At 42.6% G+C, this 22,672-nt stretch overlaps 1 protein-coding gene across 1 annotated transcript in view; it reads left to right on the forward strand.

Annotated features, from left to right (window-relative positions):
- CHST9 (carbohydrate sulfotransferase 9) overlaps window positions 1-22,672 on the forward strand; it is a 109,216-nt gene that overhangs the window by 10,437 nt on the left and 76,107 nt on the right. The window contains exon 2 of the mRNA XM_084849635.1: window positions 12,767-12,983. Coding sequence (XP_084705761.1) covers window positions 12,884-12,983 — 100 coding nt within the window. The 5' untranslated portion in view covers window positions 12,767-12,883. The remainder of the gene's footprint in view (window positions 1-12,766; window positions 12,984-22,672) is intronic.

Here is a 22,672-nt window from a genome sequence, read left to right on the forward strand (position 1 = left end):
ATCAACCTCAGCTTCTTCGGCCTCAGTGGTTGGGGCATAGACTTGAATTACTGTGATGTTGAATGGTTTGCCTTGGATTCGTACTGAGATCATTCTATCATTTTTAAGATTGTACCCCAGTACTGCTTTTCCCACCCTTTTGTTGACTATGAGTGCTACTCCATTTCTTCGAAGGGATTCTTGCCCACAATAGTAGATATGATGGTCACCTGAATTAAATTCGCCCATGCCTGTCCATTTTAGTTCGCTGATTCCCAAGATGTCAACGTTCAATCTTGCCATCTCATGTTTGACCACCTCCAGCTTACCTTGATTCATTGATCTGACATTCCAGGTTCCTAAACAATATTGTTCTTTACAGCATCGGATTTTCTTTTCACCGCCAGACACATCCACAGCTAAGTGTCCTTTCGGGTTTGGCCCAGCCGCTTCACTCTTTCTGGCGCTACTTGGAAATACCCTCTGCTCTTCCCCAGTAGCATATTGGACACCTTCCGACCTGAGGGGCTCATCTTCCGGCGTCATATCTTTTAGCCTTGTGATACATTCCATGGGGTTTTCTTGGCAAGAATACTGGAGTGGGTTGCCATTTCCTTCTCCAGTGGACCACATTTTGTCAGAACTCTCTGCCATGACCTGTCCGTCTTGGGTGGCCCTGCACGGCATAGCTTATGGCTTCACTGAGTTACGCAAGCCCCTTCACCACAACAAGGCAGTGATCCATGAAGGGGTAACGGAATATAGGGCTCTTTAATTACACTTGACAAATGTAACTGAATAAATAAATGTATATCAGATCATCCTGAAGCCTTTAAGATCTTATTTCCACTCACTTCCTGAAACATGTTTCTAGTTACCCTTGCAGGTCTGTGCCATAAGTGATCACCTTTGCTGTTGCTAGACTGGAGCACTGCATATAGCAAAAAGAAACATGTGATAACCTTTGGGCTGCTATCATATGCATAATTGCTTGGGAGCAAGCTCCATTGAACACAAGTGAGGACTACTTTTATATAAATATGCATAAAATTGGGCTGCCTCTGTTTTAGAAAAGTATTTGGTTGAATTAAAGTAAGTTTGTCCATAACTGACTTGGTGGAACCAGACCTATTCCCCAACTGGTAGTTCTTAGACTCTTTAGCCCTTTGTTGTTTATCTTTGTGTTAAAGGTTGTAGCACATAGTTCGTCAACCAAATGGATTGCAATATTAATGTACACTGTAATTAATGTGCTAATTTCCTTCTTTATGCATAAGCACTAGAGGAAAGGCCTGATGGTCTGCATCAAACAATCAGGCTGACAGATTTTGTCTAGAGAGTGAGTGGTGTCTCATTGTATAGAATGAGAATCGCAACTCGATTCAATTCCCAGCTTTGTTATGAATTCTCTGGGTATGCTTGGGCAAGCTGCTCTTAGTTTCCCATAGGAACAATGATGTCTTACCCCACTGGGTAGTTCAGCCCATTGGTGAAATCTTTTCTCTGTGCCGGAGGGTGGGTTCATTTCAATCTGTGCTGCTGCAGGCATGAGGTGAAGTATCTGTCTGGTTGTTGGTCAGCTCCTTCTGAACAGAGTTAAAACTATGTGGTGAAGACTATACTTTCAGGGATCATTTCTATAATCTCGTTTCCTATGAATGACTAAGAACAATACGATGGAGTAGGTTTTAGGATGCAGACATTCTCAAACTTATGTGTGTGAGAATCAGGAGGATTTATTTATGTATGTATTACAATTCTATAACTTCAGTGCTTTATGGTTGTTGTGCACTTCAGCAAGAGCCAATGGGCAGGTTCTCATGTCATGCTAAGCCATCCTGCGAATAAGCCATAGTGGGTTGGTTGTTCGCATAACAATTCACAGTACACCTGACAGATGATAGGGCTGGCTGTGGCTTGTTCTCCCTCTCCTTCAGCCTCAGTCCTCCAGCTGGATCTGGCACGTATTCCAAGCACCTTTGTGGTAGACCCTGTCTTGTCTCCTCACCCTACCCCTTTTTCCACTTTGATCGCTACCCATTTTCATTCCCGACCTTTTTTTTTCTTCATTGTTGATACTTCGGGAGTATGCAAATATGTTCATAATCCCCCCCACACACATTCTTTCACAAGTGCTCAGGAATGCAGATTCGGCTGTCTGATACGTGTAGTCTTGCCTGGTTAATTCCCTTGTAAGTTTCAGCTGTCAAAGGGAAAGCCCAAAGGGGAGTCCATAACATACAAGGAAATTGACAACATGAGGTGGCATACAAGCTAATTTGTGCAGTTATGAAGGACCTGGGAGGGAATAATAGTAAGAGAAAGGAGGGGCCCAGTAGCACCATTCAGAAGCACTGAAAATGGGGGGAGAACGGCGAATGGAGTAAATGCACCAAAGGGGGGGGTCAAGATCTCTGACTTGGCAATGTAATCCTCTTGCTTTTAAGTGTTGAACTTAAGTGTTAAGTGCTGAACACTTCTCAATGTCCTCTTCTCATTCAACACTTCCCTGAATCTCCAGCAAGTCCAGAAAGGGGAGATATTGGCTTCCCCCTTTTCATGGCTCCCTTTCACAGCAGTTATTCCAGGTGCACAAATTTCCCTTCTATGTATTTCCTAGCCCTTAAATTTGAGCAAATTTCCCCTCCATTTACTTTCTAGCTGTTAAATTTGCACAAATATTCCCAACAATTAAAAAACAACAACCTTAGGGGGTGGCTGAATAGGACAGAGCAAATGGGGTGCCGGCACCAGCAGTATTCACACCCACCCACCCAATGGGGCCCTATTCATCCCATGCAGCTGCCTTCTCATTTTTTTAAACTGTCAGGGAGATTTCTGCACATCTGCTGAAGTGCAGTAACCTCAGCAGTAACTGTTCCAAAAAGGAGCTGTTTTTTCACCCCACGAAAAGGGTGGGGGAGTTAATAACTCCCATTTCTAGACTAGCTGGAGACTCAGGAAAGTGTTGCAAAGGTGGAGGACACTGAAAAGTGTCAGTTTCACGTGTACAAGTGAGAGGATCACATTGCTAAGGGGGAGATATTGTCCCCCCCCCCTTTTGGTGCACTTGCTCTGTTTGTCTCCCCCCGACCCCATTTTCAGTGCTTCTGCATTGCGCTACTTTGTCCCTCCTTTCTCTTACTATTATTTCTCCCCTGGTCCTTCCCAACTATGTGCAAATTAGCTTGTCAGTTTCCTCTTGCCAAGTTCCTTATATGTTGCCTATTCCACTTGGGCCTCCCTTTGACAGCTGAAGCATACAAGGAAATTGACTAGACAAGACTACACATGCCAGACAGGCATGTCTGCCTGCCCGCTTGCGAAAGAATGGGAAAAAGTAATAATAAAAAATATCACAGATACATTTGCATACTCCCAAAGCACTGGATTTTTTTTTTTAAAGGTGGTGAAAGAGTGTTGGTCCTTCCAAAGTGGAAGCTGGGGGTGGCACTGGTGAGATCACAAAGTGTGACACAGGGTTTTTTGCTGCTTTTACCAAGCAGCTCTGTAGCCAATTCCACGATAAAATTGCTCTTCCCAGTTTGGATGACATAACAACCCACCATGGGTATGACCAACTGTACAACAAGCTATGGGTTCTCAGGGTGGCTTGTTTGCGAAAATTAAGCAACGCTGTGGAAAACACAGTGGGTTCGGACAGCGCAACAACCCACCGTGGCTGGCTGCCCATGGCGGATTGTCATGTGTGAACCCAGTCAGTGTTCCTCTACAGTGTTTCATAGCATGGGACCATTTGACAAAGAGTAGACACCATTTTGCACATCCCTCCTCCATAGGAACATAGATGCTTCACTGCAGCAGAACTCTTGTGTTAAGGTAAAGCAGGATTGTCATATGAGATGGATCCCCAGGTGACAGGACTGATGACTGCAGAGCTTTTGGGATTTCTGTATTAAACAGAGAGGCTTGAGACTTTTCCTTAGCAAGGTGCTAATAGCATAATCTTAAGATAATTGTTAGAGTATTCTAATGGAAAAGTTACCTCCTGCTGTCTTTGACACAGAAGACAATAATCTATCTTAGTGGCATAGTCATGGTTTTAATGAAGCTTATGAGCACAGGATGTAGATCAGAAATCATTGTGTTAACTGCACTAATTAATCAGAGTGACACTTTTTGAAATCTTAGGTAGAATAATAGCTGTAAAGCTGCATCTAATGTGCTAATAGTCTAAGCCTGAAGTGTGTGTGTTATAATTAAAACTTGCCTAAACACAATAAAATTAAAATATTGCAGGTTTTAATTCGGGCTGCTGCCAAAACTCTTAAAGTAAAATTTGTGGCTAAGCTCACAATTGCCTCAAAAGTGGAATATTTTTTCCTAAATGGCAGCTGTACTTAGTGAAATCTGGATTGCTTTAGTCCAGGGATCCCAGGCTGTTTAGGGTCAGTGAGCATATTTGGAATGTTGAGAGTGTTGTGGGCACTCGCACAAAATGGTTGCCATGGTGGGTATGGGCAGTCACAAAACATTCACTTCCCAGAAGGCAAACTGGTGAGACTAAAAGAAAAGTAACTTGCCCAAGAACCAAAGCGCAAGGCAGAGGTGAGGTCTGAGCTCCAAAATACAAAGCGGCTTTTTTGAACCCAGATAAAAATGGCACTGGAGAGTAGTGCTTTGCAGCATGCCAGCCACCCAATACATTTTTATAAATTCTAAAGTATCTTAAAAAATAAAGTAAGAATCAGGAGAGGCAGGGGGCCTTAGTGGGCACCAAGAGAGGTTCCACAGGCACATTCGTCAGAATGTTTACACATTTTGCTTTAATATTGTCTGTGCCATGTCAACAAATATTCTGTCTGTACTCTCTCGCTCTCTTATTCTCATGGTATGTACCTTTTTGTGCCAAGAGAAAAAAAGGGGCAGCACTGAGCAAAAAAAAAAAAGGGCGAGAGAAGAAAATAAGGCAAAGCTTCACAATGGTACTGAAAAAATACATGAAATAAAAAAGTAAAATGTCAGTAAAGACTATTTCAGTGAAGACATTTTTCAGCAGCAGTGAAAGAACAACCATATAAATAAGTCAGCAAACCATAATACAAATCATGTATTTCATATGCGTAGTCACTAATTCTAATTCAGTAACCTATTTTTTATTTTTTTAAAACACCCTATTTTTCAGAACCATTTTTTCTTTCTTTTGCACCAAACCATCTCCTGGAGACTAAATGAATTTCATGGAAGCAACACCCATTTAAAATGATGAACACATTTGCCAGTTTACCTCTGTGACTCTTTACACAGCTTTAGGACTGAATATCTCATAAAACTTTGGCTGAGATCTAGATAGCTACTTTAGATGCGCCCAAGACTTTGGGCATAGCCAATGGGATGTTTTACATTTTCCCTTGACCACCGTACCATATCAAAACTGCTTTGAAAAGTATTCTCAGTTTTCAAAGCAGTGTGTCATGTGATACTGAGGAGATCAGAGGACGTGCTTTTTTAAAAGCACAAAGCCTCCTTGAACAGATGGAGCTAATTGTGAGGTCTTTTGGATCCTGGCCATTACTCGGTGGAATAAAATTGTATGTACAAACTACTATAACAAAATGAGGGATAGAAACATGTGGAACCAGCTGACAACAGACTTTTGTCAAAAATACATAGGGCAGGCAGGACAACAATTATTAATGCAACTGCTCTAGTTTTACAAATCCCTAGATGAATTCATGTATTCCTGTAACGATGCAGTTATCTTTTAGCTAATTATATTATGCTAATTCAGTTGTGGAGGCAATTTATTGTTTGTGTTTCGCCTAAAAAAAAAAATCATCAAAGGGTGCAATCTTATGCATGTGAGAACAGAAAAAAGCCTTACAACTCCCAGCATCCTTTAGCTGGCTGGCATGCTGGGAATTGTGGGACTTTTTCTGTTTAAAAATGAATCTGATAGCACCCTTAACCACTGAAGAAAACAAATCTCAACCCCAACGTTATCACTACTCATCACCAGATGGGACTTGATCTGCAGCTAGGAATGTTGTTTACCTTTGAGCTAAGACTTCATAAATCTATAGAAAAAAGGGAACTTTAGTCAGCACAATTGAGACAGCTCTCTGGCTTGCATAGGAGGTTCTATGAGAAAGCCATGCATTTTCAGGAGGCAAAATGAAAGGAAACCACGCTTGAGACCAACGGCAGCTTCGCTCCTGGCAGAAATGGCAGCTTTGGAAGCAGGGGGGTTTCATCATGGCTGTGGCATGGGTGTAAAGAGCTCTTTTTTTTTAATGCCTTCCTTCGCCTTGCTGCATGCCCCTTCCCTCTCCTATAGCTGCTATTTAAAGTTTTTAAAATATTGTGCAGCACAAAGCTTTTTACAGTGTTACATGTAGTTTGATCCTGATTCTAGTCTCCCAGTTTAAAGGCACAGAATTTTAAAATAGGTAGCTGTTGTCCAATCAGCAACTAGCAGCCATTCCTCCACTACTTACCTCTCTTCCATGATGTCAATAGTACAGGCACCAGTGCAGTGCTGGCCATTGTCTGTAGCAACCTTTTCCAACATTGGGTCTCCAGATGTTGAACTACAACTCCCATAATACCTGACATTGGCCATGCTGGCTGGGGATGATGGGAGATGGGGTCCAAAGGTTGGGAAATAGTGGTCTGTATGGAATGGCAGGGAGCAAACCCACTGGCACCAGAGTTGCAGAGCCTTCAAAAATTTATTAGGGTCCAAGCCTGTTGTATGCTGTTAATTTTTACTGATGATTTACAGAGGGGTGGTCCTGTGGGCTGTGTCCTCGATGATCATAAGCCCCTGAACTCAGGCTTATGGTCATCCTATGCAGGGCAGAAGGAGCGGTAGAGACTATTGTCGCCCCCCCCCATCCTCCTACCCTGCATTTTCACTAGACGAGCTTTTTTGCCCATCTAGGTAGGGTGTTTCAGAGGAGGAGGGAAGGAGGCTGGAGAGGCCTCAGGATAGCTCATGTCCTGGCCTCTCCAGACTCCTCCCCTCCCACCAAGATGCCCCCTTTCCCCCTTCTCTAAGGTCGAGATTCTTTCTGCGCCAGTTGCAAGGGGGAGGGGGCTTGGAGATCCAATTCCCTCCTCTGAGGTCAGAGCACTGTCTCCGACCTTGGATAGGGGAATCCAATCTATCTTATGGACCCTAAGACGCTGTCTAGAAGTCATAGTACTGCTCCTTAAAACAGCAGTTTGGCATGTTGTGCATACCACATACGCAGCCAATACTGAGATGTGTAAGTTTCGTTCCTTGTGCAGCATTTAATGATCATACAGTATTTAACTTCTATATTACTTTTACCAATCCCTAATCACTTTATTAGCAGGCTTTGTGGTGGATTTTTTTTAAAAAAATGGCTCCCATGATAGCTATTCTTTAAATGATAACATTTTGCTTCATAAAATCCCAAAGGCTGAAAACGATGAAGAATCTGGTATTCTTGTACCGTTGCGTTTGTCTGCAAACCATATGGTATTCAACAGATAGTCTGATAGAGCTTGTTTATAGGCCTGCTTCTGTGCAGATATCTAGGTCTAGAAATAGACATTTCTCCACCAGAATGGCAAACAAAACATCAAGTATTTTCAAATGACTGTTCCCAAGTGTCTTATTTTACCTTATAACTTATTTTTGTTTTCGTTTGCTGGAAACTTTTCTTAGTGAATATGCTTTCCAATGGCCTGTCTTACCAATTGTCAGTACATGTTTGGGGGAGTTTTGGTGTGCAATTTAATACTCCCTTTATACTATACTCAACTGAATTACAATGTGCTAGGTTTTAAAAGGAATTTAAGTAGCTTTACGTTCTCTTGAATTCTACAAAAAGGTTCTGTACTGCATTTTTGTCAACTCTTAACACCCTGCTGTGTTTGAGTGGCAGGTGAAGGACATTTAAATTAATGATTTCTTTCTCCTGAGGCTCTATGTTGCAAGTAAGATTAGAAAGCTTTGGGCTTGAGCCTGTTCCACTTGATGCCACTGGTGAAAATCTGGCTCTTAATAGGGCTGTTGCTTGTGTAGTTTAAATCAATGACTGCGATGTTGGCAAATAAAAAATAAATCCTTGATGTATGTACTTTGCAAAGCTGGGTTTGTGCCTTTAATAAGAGTTGCCACTAGGTTTACTTATGGTGCAAATGAATATTGTTGAAGATGTAGGGTGCGTATTAGCTTCTGATGCTACTACATTGAGATATCACCCTGTCTCCAAAAATCCCAGTTCAGAATATTATCTTGGTAATAACCCTATGAAACAGGCTAGGCCAGGAGTGGGCAGCCTGGTGCCCTCCAGTTGTTTCGAACTACAACTTCCATAAGCCCTAGCCAGACTGGCTAATGGTCAGGGATTATGGGACCTGTAGTCCAAAACATCTGGAGGGCAGTAGGTTGCCTACCCCTGGATTGGGCTGACAGAGAGAGTGACTGGACCTAGGGCCACCCAAAGAGCTTTATAGGCAAGCAGGGGATCTGAGTGGGGTTCTCTCATCCAATGCAAACACTCCAGTCACATCAAAGGCCAAGGCCAAGCTGGCAAATACTTGTGTAGTCATAGAAGTCCTTCAAGTGGGCAGGCTGTGGGAAAAGTAGTATGTAATCATTTATTATAGATGCTCTATAAATGACTTGACCCATTTTTTTTTCAAGATAAGAAATGTAAGACATTGCTGGGCAAGAACTAGAAAAGTAGGTGTTCTGAAAAAGGGGGTGATAGGAGCATTTTATGGTGTTGGGTTCTTTCCCCCCTCCCCCCCCCCCACTTATAGATCTGTCAGTGAGACAGCCTATGGGCTTGTTCTCACAAATGTCACATGAAGTGATAAATCTGTGTCTGGACTGCACACTTCACAAAGCTCTACTACGGATTGACTGAAGGCGTCTCAATCAGACCTGTATCCAGGCTGGAACCAGATGGGGCTTGGCTCCAGCCAGGACACCTCTGGCTGCACTAGCTGCTTGCTCGCCTACTCGTGAGGTGTCAAGGGTTTTTTGCTTTTTTTTAGCAGCACATTTCGCCATGTTGCCTGGCTCCAGTGACATGAGCACTGGGCTCCCCGCTCACTAGCAGCAGCAGCAGCAGCAGCACAGGCTCTCCGACCTCAGTGTTGCTGTCAGCCACTCTGTCTGCATGTGCAGCCGACTGCAGTGCTGTGGAAGGATGGCCCTGGAGGCCCAGCCCTTGTTCATGCTGCTGCAAGAGAGAGCCAGGATTCACACTGGGTGGTGGAGAGAGGCTGAGTAGATCTGTATGCTGGCACAGCCAAGGGCTGAGGGGGCATCCTGGGGGAGGAGCCATAGTTGCGGGGGGGGGGGGACCAATGCTCATTGGCAAAGCCTGCTGTAATTCAGCATCAGCTAGCATTATAATAGGAAATAGTTATCCAATCATCTCTCAGGGTTAGTTAAAGAAGAGGAATAAATGTTATAAAAGGCAGTTCCCTTTTCCACGAGGCTTCAGAGTATGGGAGAGAGGGAACATGAGGGTTGGATGATTATTATTGACTTGTGTAATAGTCTAGGACAGTCCAGAGTTTTTTTTCTCAAGGACCTTTTGCCTGGGGGGGGGGGTGTCTGGCAAATTGAATTATTTTAGATTATGAAATGTTTTCTTTAAGAATGATGAATAAAATATTTAAGACAAAGTGTTCATATTTTGCTACCGGACTTTACTCCCCAAAAACTTTTAAACAACCTGAAGGACGCCTCTTCCCATATGTGCCTGCCCGGACCTTAAGATCATCTTCAGAGGCCCTTCTCTGTGAGCCCCTGCCAAAGGAAGTGAGGCAGGTGGCTACTAGGAGGAGGGCTTTTTCTGCTGTGGCACCCCGGCTCTGGAATGAGCTCCCTAGTGAGGTTCGCCTGGCGCCTACATTGTATTCCTTTCGGCGCCAGGTGAAGACCTTTTTATTTTCCCAGGCATTTTAGCTTTCTAAACTTTTTAGCTTTGCTGTTTTAAATCTGTATTTTAAACTCCTGCACTGCTGCTAGGTTTTATTGTGGTTGTATTGTTATATTGTGGTTTTAATGTTCTATATATTTTAAATTGTTTTATTGTGTGCTGTTTGGTTTTAATTTTTGTGAACTGCCCAGACAGCTTCGGCTATTGGGCGGTATAGAAATGAAATAAATAAATAAATAAATAAATAAATCAGCTACTACCACATAACAGGAAGACATGTAAGACTAAAATGTAAAATTTCTGGAAATTTTGAAGACATGGGGGAAAATATTTTTGAATCTTCTCTGAAAGATACCCAGCATAGTTATTTCTAACATAATACCATAGTTAACATAATAACATAGTTATTTCTAACATTCTATTTTAATTCCTTATTAAAATTGTTGATCTACTGTATCTTTTACTTATAGATGTCTGGGGATGCTCCAAGTGATGTTCAGTTTTTCAGCATGTGACTAGAGTCACCATATCATAATAAGTGAAGAAAATGTGTCTTCTTGACAGTTTGGGTTTTGTTTTATAGAGCTCTGTGTTTCTGAGTTTATTCTGGTTAGATTCTGTAGCAGTCAATGAATATAGTTCTAAAACTCGCATGTGAGAGAAACATAATAGGTTATCCCACTAGTACTACCACATGTGATGGAATATTGTGTGGGTTATCCCTCCCTGCTGCTTTTTTAAAAAGAACTCACCGTATAGTTTTTAATAAAATTCTCAATTAGACTTTACCATTAGGGAATTCTGCCTCAGCTATAAAATCCATAACCATTGTCACCAAAATAACCCTCTATAACTAAAAGAAACTCAGTAGCCTGGTTCCTATGATGTAGGCATGGGACTGATACTACCACTAGAGACAATCTTTCAAAATGAACAGAATTTAAGATGTTTATTAAGGGGAATTATTTACAGAAAGGAAGAAAATGTAACTCTTTAAATAATAGGTTGAGATTGCTTAAAGGCTCTTACATTAAATATGCTTGGTTACCATTCCGAATAGGTCAGAGTTTTCCCCAACTAAATAAACTCTCAGTAGCTTTTCCTTCAGACCAGATTTCCCTAAACTCCACCCCAACCAATTATTCCTCACAAACAGGAACAGATGCTGTATACCAGTTTTCTTTTGCCTCCAGCTCTTTCGGCTTCTTTTGGCTTTTAAGATGGTTCAGATGTTTCAGGGACTACTTACTGAAGTTCTCTCTGGTCAGATATAAATAGGAACCTAAAATGTGTAACTTGGTTTGCTCATAAAATTATCATGTTTGGTATATTAAATGTAAAACTATCATTTATTCAGACAATACTTAAAATTTACTGAGTTTACTTTTAAATGATATAATTTTAATTATTTTATGAGCATACCAAGTTATACATAATACATTTTCTGTTCCAAAAGTAACAATGTGACTTTAGAGCTGTAAAAAGTATTTACAATAAGTATTGCATATTTTTCATTTTTTCCCAAAATTTCATTTTTTCTGAAAGCACCAGGAAAAAAAAACACCTCAGTTTTTTCCATGGCTTTAAAGTTTATGGAAATTTTACATCTCTAAGCAGTATAAAATTACATTAGTGGGGGGGGTGGGGGGGGTTGCAGCAATATCACACTGCTGACTCATATTCCGCTTGTGATTGACTGCAGTCCTGAGATTCTTTTGGTATGTACTACTGCCTGGCCAGTTAAACCCTATCTGTGCTTATTGGACACCAATAGCATAAGCTAGCATGATGGGTTTTCCAGGAATACCTTTTACAGCAGCCTACGCTATTGGCGTACTGCCAGTGGTCACTGGCACTAGCAGTATGTCAGTAGCAAAAATGGAGCAGCAGAGCTGGATACTGACCTTGATTCCATGTCCCCAGTGCAAAACTTTTGAGTTCTTTGTTGAATTTCATTTTGTTTTCCCAGTTTTCTGTTCTGTCAAGATCATTTGGTTTTGTCCCAGTTTTCTATCATGACTATTTTTAGTTTTATTCCTGTCTTTTGATGTGTTAGCTATCCCTCCCACGTCTGTGGCATCTTTAAATTTGATAAGGATCGCCCCTATTCCTTCATCTTAAATCACTGAACTAGGGATATGTAAAGTTAGTGTAAACTGCATCTTACCAGCATGGTCTATGTTTATATCATCTCAGTTGGTAATATATGGGAATTATAGTAGGCACAGCTGTTATAGTGTTGTAAATTAAACTTGACTGAATTGGAACAAATCCTCCTTCTTCAACATGTCTTTCTACAAAATAGTATGCAGTTTAAAAAGCTGTTGTCTGCTACATGAAGAATTATGATAAACAGCTCTTGGGTTGATGAAATCTGGCCTCAACAGTCAGAGGTGTTTTGTTTTGAATTTCACACAAGTAAGAGAGGTGTTCTGTTAAGGAACTGGTGAAGCATCAGTGAGTATAGTTGTGTGGACTGTAAGGCTGAACAATTATAAATTGGTCTGAACAGGCTTTTGGTTTTATTCAGTTTCTCATAATCTTATATGCACTAATCTCAAACTTTCTGTCACTGCTTAGAGTATGAGAACAGTAGCTTACTTTTTCTCAAATCCTGAGGCAAGTCTTGGAACAGGTGTGTGTCAAATATTTAAAGCCCTTCAAAACCACCAATTTAAATCCAAAGTTGAACCTTCTGAAACTTCACAACTATTAATGAAATATCTAAATGGGGTATTGGGGTGAGGGAAGACAAACAGGTAAACACAAAGTCTTTCTGTGTACCTCACTTGGAATAAAAACAGCAAAAAGCTGTAAATTACAGCTACCACTGCATAATATTCATATATAGCACACTAGAAAAATGTGTTTGTTTTTTTGTTATGTCTTTTCAGATTGGCTTTTTCAGAAAAAACAAGAGAAGAAAAAAATACAAACCAAAATGAAAACCTCTGAGAAGTGAACCATGCACTCCTCTGATGTGGGTTGAAATGTAGCCCCCTAGTAGGGCCATGAACCTAAAAGTAGTCTATGTATCTGTATTGATGTTTGGAGTAGCAGGTCTGCTCCTTTTCATGTACCTGCAAGCCTGGATTGAAGAGCAACATACAGGTAAAATAACTAATGAACTATGTTGATGCTGGAGTTCTCTTAGTATTGTTTTAGTACCATCAACACACATGGTACCTTTATTGGAGTTAATAGAATTGACCTTTATTGACAAAAGCACAGTTTGCTCTCTCTCCAGAAGGAAAATTCCTAAACAGCAAGCATCTGGAGACTTCATTCCTCTACTACCCTTGTGATACTGCATTATCCCAATGTATTAGAAAGGGATGGGGCTGATCTTGCTGCTGAAGAAAGGCTTCCTGAGTGAGGAAGGCTGGATTAAAACAAATAGTGCAGGAGTGCATGCTTGGTTTTTTATGTGCCTTGTATTTCAGGAAAGCTGATTTTAATAGAGAAATGCTAGGTAAGATTTCTTGGCTAGATAAACTAATGGGGAAATGAATTGAAGATTTTTAAGGCATTATTATTATTCTACAGTTTTATTGTTTTAAATTGTTGTATACCACCTTCATGGCTTGTTAGCAGACAAGGCGGTATATAAAAGTTAATAAATAAATAAAGGTGCAATCACCAACAATTCCAATGAGCAAGAAATAGGAGACACCTAAAGATAATGTGGCTGCACAAAAGCCTTCCCCAACCTAGTGCCCTTCAGATGTTTTGGACTACAACTCCAATTATTCCTGACTATTGGCCATGCTGGCTGAGAGTAATGGAAGTTGAAGTCCACAACATCTGGTTGGGGAAGGCTGCACTAAAGAATTCCAAGGCAACTATCCTTAGTTACTTATCTGAAATGTATGTGTCCTGATTAAGTAGAATTTATAGGGTTACAATTTATTTAACCTTGTGGTCAGAATAGACCACCCAGTATGCATAATGTTTATAAACTCCATAATTGGTTTGAAATAGAAAGGGAGAGTATTTAGAGAGGGAATTGGAGAATGCAGCTGGGTGGGAGGCCATAGAGAGTATTGCGGGTGGTGGGGTAAGGGTGGGAGAATCCCAGCAAAAGTGTGACTTAATTGAATAAATTGCTTTTGCTCTTTCAGGTACCCTGTGTTTAGGAAAGTTTAGACCACTACTTGATCATTTCCTAGATAGCCAAAAAAAACTGCATGTGCAGAGGCTGGAAGTCTCTCAATATTGCAAATTATTGGGAGATATAAAAACTGGTGTATTTCCTCCTTAAAAATATTTACTAGCCAGAGACTGGATTAGAATTTGAGAGCATAAATAACATTAATTATTTTAAAATGGCAGCAGCTGCACAATCGGAGTTAAAACAAATAAAATGCTATCATTAAAAAAAGATCTAGAAGTCTACATTAAAAGGTCTTGGCAAATAAAAGGTCTTCACCTGGCACAGAAAAAATATTAGAATTGGTTCCGGGCAAGGCTCCCTAGGAAGATCATTCCACAACAGGGAAGGCCTTTTCTCAATCCCCACCCACCTAATCTCTGAAGGTGGGGGACTTGAAGAAAGATCTCCAAGTAAGATCTTAAAACTTGGGCAAGTTCATGTGGGAGAAGGTGTTCCTACAGTTACCCAGGTCCCAAGCCATTTAAGACAAGGATGGGAAGCCTCTGATCTCTGGGCCAGATCCAGCCCATGGTATCTTTGATTCCCTTGTTGAGAGGTTAAGCCCTTCCTGAACTATAGATGAGGATGTGAGCATCTGTAGCAAGTGTAAACAGCAAGTGAGAGAGAGAGAGAGAGAGAGAGAGAAGGAGTGGCAGAAAGATCCACGTGAGCTGGCATAGGCAGGGAGAAGGGTGTGCCAAACAGAGGGAGTGAGGAGGTGTCTCCTCCATTAGCATGAGGCCCCTGACATTATCCCTGAGGGAATGCAGCCCTTGGGAGAAAAAAAGCTTCCCCACCCCTGGAGTAAGATGTAAAAACCAGCACCTTGAATTGTGCCTGGAAATGGACGGATGACCAGTGTAGTTGTTTCAAGATTGGTGGCATGTTCCGTTTGACCAGTCAGTTAATAATATAACTGCTGTATGTTCCTAAACCTGTTCCTTTAGAGGGAGCGCAGCCCTGTCCAGAAAAGCTTTTATACCATTTTATCAGATGAAACACCCTCCAGAGTGCTATTGTGTTGTTTGAACTGAGTTTCAGTTTATTGCCCCTCATCCAATCTTGTACAAACTCCCAACACTGACTTGGCATCTCCACAGCCTCTCCTCAGGGCCAAAACAGACATTACTTTAAAGACATAGCAAGCACTTACATCTTTGCTTTCATTTTTACTCTAAAGTAGGCACAGGGGGCCTGATCCAGATTAGGACTTTAGCATGGAGGCATGGGGCTTAATTTTTCCCTCCCTCGCTACGGGCCCTTTCTTCAGGTTGGTGTGAGGAAGGCATCCCACAATGGGATAGCTGCCCCTATCTCCTAGGAAAAGCAGGCACCCATGTGACTGAGTTTTAAACACTCTATTGGTCCTAGCCAGTTCATCCCTGCTTTTAGCCCAGGGCAGAGCTAATTCTCATCTCCTATCTCAAGCCTATACTTATCTCTATTTCTAAAATTCCTTAAACTCCTTACCTCTTTGACATTTTTCCTCACAACCAGGTTTTATTCTTTCAATCTTCCTTACCAAAAAAAAAAAAAGTTTCTCCTTTGCTTCTTTCTCTCTGCCACATGCTTGCATATTGTTCTGCATGACCCCTCTAGCAAAGAAAACCATTGCAAAGCCTAACAAGAAAAAGAAAACAATGAATTGGACTCAAAGAGTGCTTACCAATGAGATCTTCTCCAACAGGGGAGAGGTAATGAGCAGGGTACTGCAGGGCTCAGTCCTGGGCCCAGTGCTCTTCAACATTTTTATTAATGACTTGGATGAGGAGGTGCAGGGAATGCTGATCATATTTGCAGATGACACAAAATTGGGTGGGATAGCTAATACCCTGAAAGACAGAAACAAAATTCAAAGTGATCTTGATAGGCTGGAACATTGGGCAGAAAACAACAGAATGACATTTAATAGGGATAAATGCCAAGTTCTGCACCTAGGAAAAAGAAACCAAATGCACAGTTACTTGGCTCAACAACACTGCAAGCGAGAAGAATCTTGGAATTGTTGTAGGTCACAAGCTGAATATGAGCCAGCAATGTGATGTGGCTGCAAAAAAAGGCCAATGCTATTTTGGGCTGCATTAATAGAAGTATAGCTTCCAAATCACATGAAGTACTAGTTCCCCTCTACTCAGCACTGCTTGGGCCTCATCTTGAGTACTGTGTCCAGTTCTGGGTACCACACTTTAAGAGGGATGCAGACAAACTGGAAAAGGTTCAGCGGGCAACAAAGATGATCAGGGGAGTGGAAATAAAGCCCTATGAGGAGAGACTGAAAGAACTGGGCATGTTTAGCCTTGAGAAGAGAAGACTGAGGGGAGATATGATAGTGCTGTTGAAGTACTTGAAAGACTATCACAGTGAGGAAGGCCAGGATCTCTTCTCGATCATCCCAGAGTTCAGGACATGGAATAATGGGCTCAAGTTACAGGAAGCCAGGTTCCAGATGAACATCAGGAAAAACTTCCTGACTGTTAGAGCAATATGACAATGGAACCCATTACGTAGGGAGGTGGTGGGCTCTCCCACACTGGAGGCATTCAAGATGAGGCTGGACAGCCATCTGTCAGGGATGCTGTGACTTGGAGTCCTGCATTGAGCAGGAGAGTGAATTTAATAGGCCCCTTCCAACCCTACTATTCTATGATTCTATGATTCTATGACTCATGTGGGAGTTGTTAAGAAACCATTGGCAGACAAAAGGACGATTGGCTAGGACCTTCAGGGAGATCACCAGTTTGCCAGCTCTGGCTGCCTACTGAGTCTTCCAGCTGCAGAGGATCAAATAAGAGATCACCAGCCTGGAGACTATGGCCACTCGCTGAGTCTTTTAGACACCAGGAAGGGTGTGATCCTGGCCTCAAAAGAAGTAGCTGAGGCTGAGAGAGTCGGGCCCCTGCATGCCACCCTCTCCACTCAGAACAGGAGGAAGAAGCAATGGAGCAGCGAAGGCTAGATGCTCCAACAACATCAAGGATGAGATCAAATCCGGAGGATTCCCACCAAACAAAGCAGGCAGCCATTTTAAGTTGCAGTTTTGATTCCAACTTACAAAGGGAAGCCCCTCCACCCTTCACCTCCTCCATTGGTCAGACAGGGAAAATGAAATAGCCCCCCAACCTATTACATGGCTCAATTAGATAAATTAGTCTTATCCCAGATCACTGAGACAGTACTGTACAATCGGACTGACCATTTACTAGGTAAATAGACTTTGAGATCAAGCCGTTCTGCAAAACACACCAGAAGCTTGCATGCTTCTGAGTCTTCCTCCTCTCCTCCGCACCTGGGAAAGAAAAGCAAAAATAAAAACAAAAATAACATATCAAAATGGCCTAGTCCTACCCATAGTCTGTACTCATCAGTGGGCTCTGAGGATGACTCTGCAGACCCATGATCCACAGCCACAGGTCTCACTAACAGACCCAAGACAACCTTGGCTGAACCTAACCCTGATAGTGATTCCATAGTTTCGCTTCTGGAGTCCGTTTCAGAAGGGGATGAGGATGGGTGGTCAGACATAGAGGTTGCAGAGCGTTCCTCATCCAATTGATTCCTTAACAAAGAGGACTTTTTACCTTTATTGTCCAAAGCAATTGCCTCCCTAGCTAGCGACCCAGCACAACCTGAGAAACAGCAATCATTATCTAGAGGGGCAGCAATGTTTCCAGAACCCAAGCTGACCACCAGAGAGGTACCTTTTCCTAATTCCTTTACTAAACTAATGAAGGAGGAGTGGAAATCTCCCCTCCAGGGAAAAAAGAGAGTCAATATAGCACAGAGCTTTTACACTCCTCCCCATTAATGGGATGGAAGAACTAAAAGTCCCCTTAGTAGACACCCCTGTGGTGGCCCTGCTGTCAGGCACTGTAATGCCAAAAGATGGTGCCATTCCCCTAAAAGACAATGGGGAAAGGGGATCTGATACAGCTTTGAAAAAGGCAGATGAAGCTGCAGCACTCTCCTTAAGGGCCTCAGCAGTATCATCATATTTTGCAAGAGCTTCTCTCTTATGGGTGGAATTATAAACAGTAAGGAATTAGATCAGACCACTATACAGAAGGCTGATCAAACTCTAAATCTTTTGCCTTCCTGGCTGATGCCACACAAGATGTGCTCCAGTTTTCAGCCTGCTCCATGGCAACTACTAATGTAGCCAGACGTTCCATTTGGCTCAAGCACTGGAATGTTCCCTCACTGGGAAATCTTGCCACTGTACCCTTCATGAGGGCACACCTTTGGGGGAAAAGGCTTTAAAAGATGTGCTCATAGAAGCTAAGGATAAGAAAAAAGTTATGCCTTCCTCATCTCTGCAAGAAGATTTAAAAAAAAAACAACCCTTGCATTGTATTTTACGTTCCTGTGCTCATTCCAGAGCACTAACCAGAATTTCTTTCGATCCAAAAGCTACAGGTTCCTGAAACCAGCATGGTCCATATCCCACTTCCAGTCCAGAAGCACCAACTCCTATAACTCCTCTGCCAAACCCTCTTCTACTTTCCAGATGTCCAAGTCCGGACAACAGCTCTGACACCAGGTAACCCACAGTAGGAGGGAGACTCCAGCATTTCCTCCAAGCATGGGAACAATCCACAGAGGATCGCTGGGTCCTGGATGCCATCTCCTGAGGTTATCTCATAGAGTTTTGGAAACAGCCCCCTCCTTGGTTCATCCCATCCCCCACATCACAATCCACTGCTAAGAACCACATCCTATCTACCACAATACAGCATCTACTTCCAATTGGAGTGATAGAACCAGAACTGCGTCATGAAAAATACAAAGGTATTTATTCCATTTTCTTTCTGGTTGCCAAAAAGGGCAAAGGCTGGAGACCTATGCTGGACCTTGAACACCTGAACAAGTTTGTCAGATACTGGCAATTCCATGTGGAGACACTCCAGACCATCAAGGAAGCCCTTTGCAAAACTGAATATTTGACATCAGTAGACCTCACAGAAGCATATCTGCATGTTCCCATCTCGCTGCTTCACAGAGAATTCCTACACTTCACCTACCAGAATTGTAATTACCAGTACAAAGCAATATGCCATTTGGCCTATCCTCTGCACCCTCCATCTTCACCAAGATCATGGTGTTGCTCATAGCTCACCGCTGGCCAAAAGTCTTGCATATTTACCCATATTTGGACAACCTTCTTATCTGGTCCGTTTCCAGTTTCAAAGCCTCACAAGACCTGCAGACAACTGTTGAATGCCTAGAATGACATGGCTTTGTCATAAACAGAAAGAAGAGCCACCTAACACCACCCAGGCCCTCCCCCATCTAGGAGCACTCATCAACACCACCAAGGGATTCATTTTCCTCTCCCCAGAAAGGATAGCCAAGCTTCAGGACAAGGGCAATTCTTCATCAAAGAATAACCAACTTAATGGATGCAACATATCTTCTGGGTTTGATGATCTCCCATGGGCCAGACTGCACTTCCACCCCCTTCAATGGTTCCTACTGCCCTTCCATGCTCAAATAGCAAAGAGGGATCACCTCCCTGAACATCTGCCTCAGCACGTCGGAGACCCCCTCAGATGGTGGCAACATCTCCAAAATCTACAGATGGGCAGCCTCTTCCAGGGGCCAGACAAAATCACATTGACAACAGATGCCAACCTCAGAGCATGGGGTGCCCACTGCAACTCCCTCCTGGCCCAAGGGAAATGGAACACAGAGGAAAAACACCACAGCATCAACTGGCTGGAGCTCAGGGCAAACCACCCGGGTCTGAAATCCTTCTCATGCCAGCTGCTACGTTCTCATGTCCTAGTCAGAACAGACAACACAATGGCACGAGCCCATATAATGTGTCAAGGAAGTACCAAATCCTGCTACCTCCACCTGGAGGCCCAGCACATCCTATTATGGGCCAAGATGAACTTGGCCTCCATATCAGCCCCATACATCAAAGGGACTCTGAACCATACAGCAGACTATCTCTGAACCATACAGCGGACTATCTAACAAATAGAACCAGTGGAATAGAGCCTACATCCAGCAGTCTCCCAGGAAATCATACACCACTTCAGCCCACTCACATTGGACATGTTTGCATCCAGACAGAACCACAAGCTACCAAGGTTTCTCATCAGATTCCAGTCTTATGGAGCTGAAGGAATAGATGCACTGTACATTAACTGGCCAAAAGAAAGGCTGTACACATTCAATTCCTCTGGTAGACAGAGTTCTCAGAAAATCAGAAAAGAACAAGCAACTGTAATCCTAGTAGCCCCCTTCTGGCCATGATGACCCTGGTTCTCCAAGATCCTAAACCTAGCAGTGCAGGGTCCATGGTTTCTTCCCCAGAAGTCAGACCTCTTGTCTCAGGGTCCAATACTCCACCCAGACCCAAATTGGCTAGCCGCCTGGCTTCTAAAAAGTCAATTTACTGAACCCTGGGCTATTCTGGTGATATAATGACACCCTGATGGCATCCCACAAGGACTCCACCACCAGAATCTATGAAACAACCTGGAAGGCCTTCTGCAGATGGAGTGAAAGGGAGAAACTTAATCCATGGGTGGTAGGCATCAAGGAGCTCCTAGCCTTTCTCCAGAAAGGCCTCTGGATGGGTTTGAAACCGGGCACCCTGAGCAGACAAACAATAGGCCTGTCATCGGTCCTTTCCAGGCTGGGTAAGCAGCCACTTATCTCACACCCTCATATCAAAAGATTCCTCTGTGGAGCAGCATTCAAGAGTCCTCCCACAGTCCTTAGGTTTCCTTCCTGGAGCCTACAAGTTGTACTTTCTGCATTGACTAAACCTCCATTTGAGCCAGTTAGATCTATCGTGTTATGAATTCTGTCACAAAAAGTTCTTTTCCTGCTTGCCATCACATCTGCTCACAGAATCTCAGAGTAATCCACCATCTCAATCAGAAAAGGCCTCATCGCCTTCCATAGGGGTTCCTTTGTCCTTTGAACAGACCTAACCTTTATCCTTAAGGTCAACATGCTGTTCCATAGGTCACAGGAGCTTACTCTGCCCTCTTTCTGCCCTAACCCTTGTCATCCACAGGAGAATGGCACAAGCCTGGCACAAGCTGGATGTCTGCAGAGCTATTAAAGTGTACCTAAGAAGGACAGAGTCCTTTTGAAAATCTGACTCACTGTTTGTTTCTTTTCACCCTATTGCCACGGGCAAGAAAGTTACCAGCATGCATTGTTTTGGCCTATGAGGCTTCACGCCTCCCCAAGCCATTAGGAGTCACAGCTCACTCCGCTGGAGCAGCAGCTGCCTTAAGTATTAATGCTCCCCTGGCAGAAATCTGCAAGGTGGCCTCCTAGACAAATCCTAATTCCTTTATAAGGTACAGCAAAATAGACACATACGCCTCAGCGGACACCTCCTTTGGCAGGAGAGTCCTCCAGCAGATAGTAGCAGTACAATAGACTCGGACGTATATTTTTCCCGCCCAAATAAGGGTTTTAGCTTTAGCATGTCCCATTGTGGGATGCCTTCCTCACACCAGCCTGGAGAACGGAACATTGGTACTTATCAAGAAGGTTCCTTCTGGGTTGGTGTGTAGAAGGCATCCCAACCGCACCCTGCAACATCACCAAGTCTATTTGCATAGGTAATCAGGCCACTTGTCTCTGCACTTCGCTGGTGAGTTCTTCTCCTAAGGATCCTCAAAGTTTGTTTTCTCAGATTTATTTCTATGTATTTACTGATAAACTATCTGTTCCTCTGTGGTTTTTCCTTACCTATGATACAAAATGATGTTTTCTTCCTCAATTTCTGAGCTTTAGCCATGGTCGGAACTGGTCACGTGTGTCCTTGCTTTTCCTGGGTGATAGGGGGAGCTAACCCATTCTTGGATGCCTTCCCCACACCACCCCAGAAGGAACCTTCTTGGTAATTACCAGTGTTCTGATCTGAATCATTTCTGTTGCAAAATAGTGATCCATATCCTAGCCATGTCTTCAAAGTAATGTCTGTTTTGGTCCTCATTCTGAGGACCAAAAGCTGAAATAAAGTTGAATGTCATCTGCCTATTTGATGATACCTCACCCCAAATCTCCAGATGGACCTCATTTAGTGGTATACTAGTTTTTAAGATCTAAGGATATTATAGCATGTCCATTTCTATGCATTCAACTTCCTTGATAAAACAAGGAAGACCATCTACAAACACATTAATGGCAATTATTTCACACACTAAATTTCTTGGCACACTCAGATCAGAAAATTTTTATGTGCCCAGTTAAATACTGCCTTGATCCAGAAAGCTGTTCTAGATGTGGAAGCTGCAGGGCAGATTTCCATCTCAGTGGTGGAAGCACTGCTATTTCCATTATCGGAATAATAAGGTAATATTTGAAGTGCAAAGCTTCTAGAGAAAGCTATGAAATGATCAAGCTACTGTTTACTGTGCAGTAGACTAATACCACATGAAGTGACTGTGCTTATGACACAAATGTGTTTCCATACCTTTCCATCTTCTTTATACATCTGTACCAATATCAGCTCTCACAATTAACAACCAGTTAACATTTCCATCCAGTAGATAACTAGGTTTAATCTATTAGGTTGAGGTAGTTGTATTGAATCCAAGAAGTAACTTTTGCTATATAGAGACTGTTAAGGGAACAATCCTTTGATTAGGAGGGCACTGACCAATAAATGTGCCTG

The sequence above is a fragment of the Heloderma suspectum genome, chromosome 4, assembly GCF_057233095.1.
Source record: "Heloderma suspectum isolate Gila_16-S chromosome 4, 16-S_ref, whole genome shotgun sequence".
NCBI lineage: Eukaryota > Metazoa > Chordata > Lepidosauria > Squamata > Helodermatidae > Heloderma > Heloderma suspectum.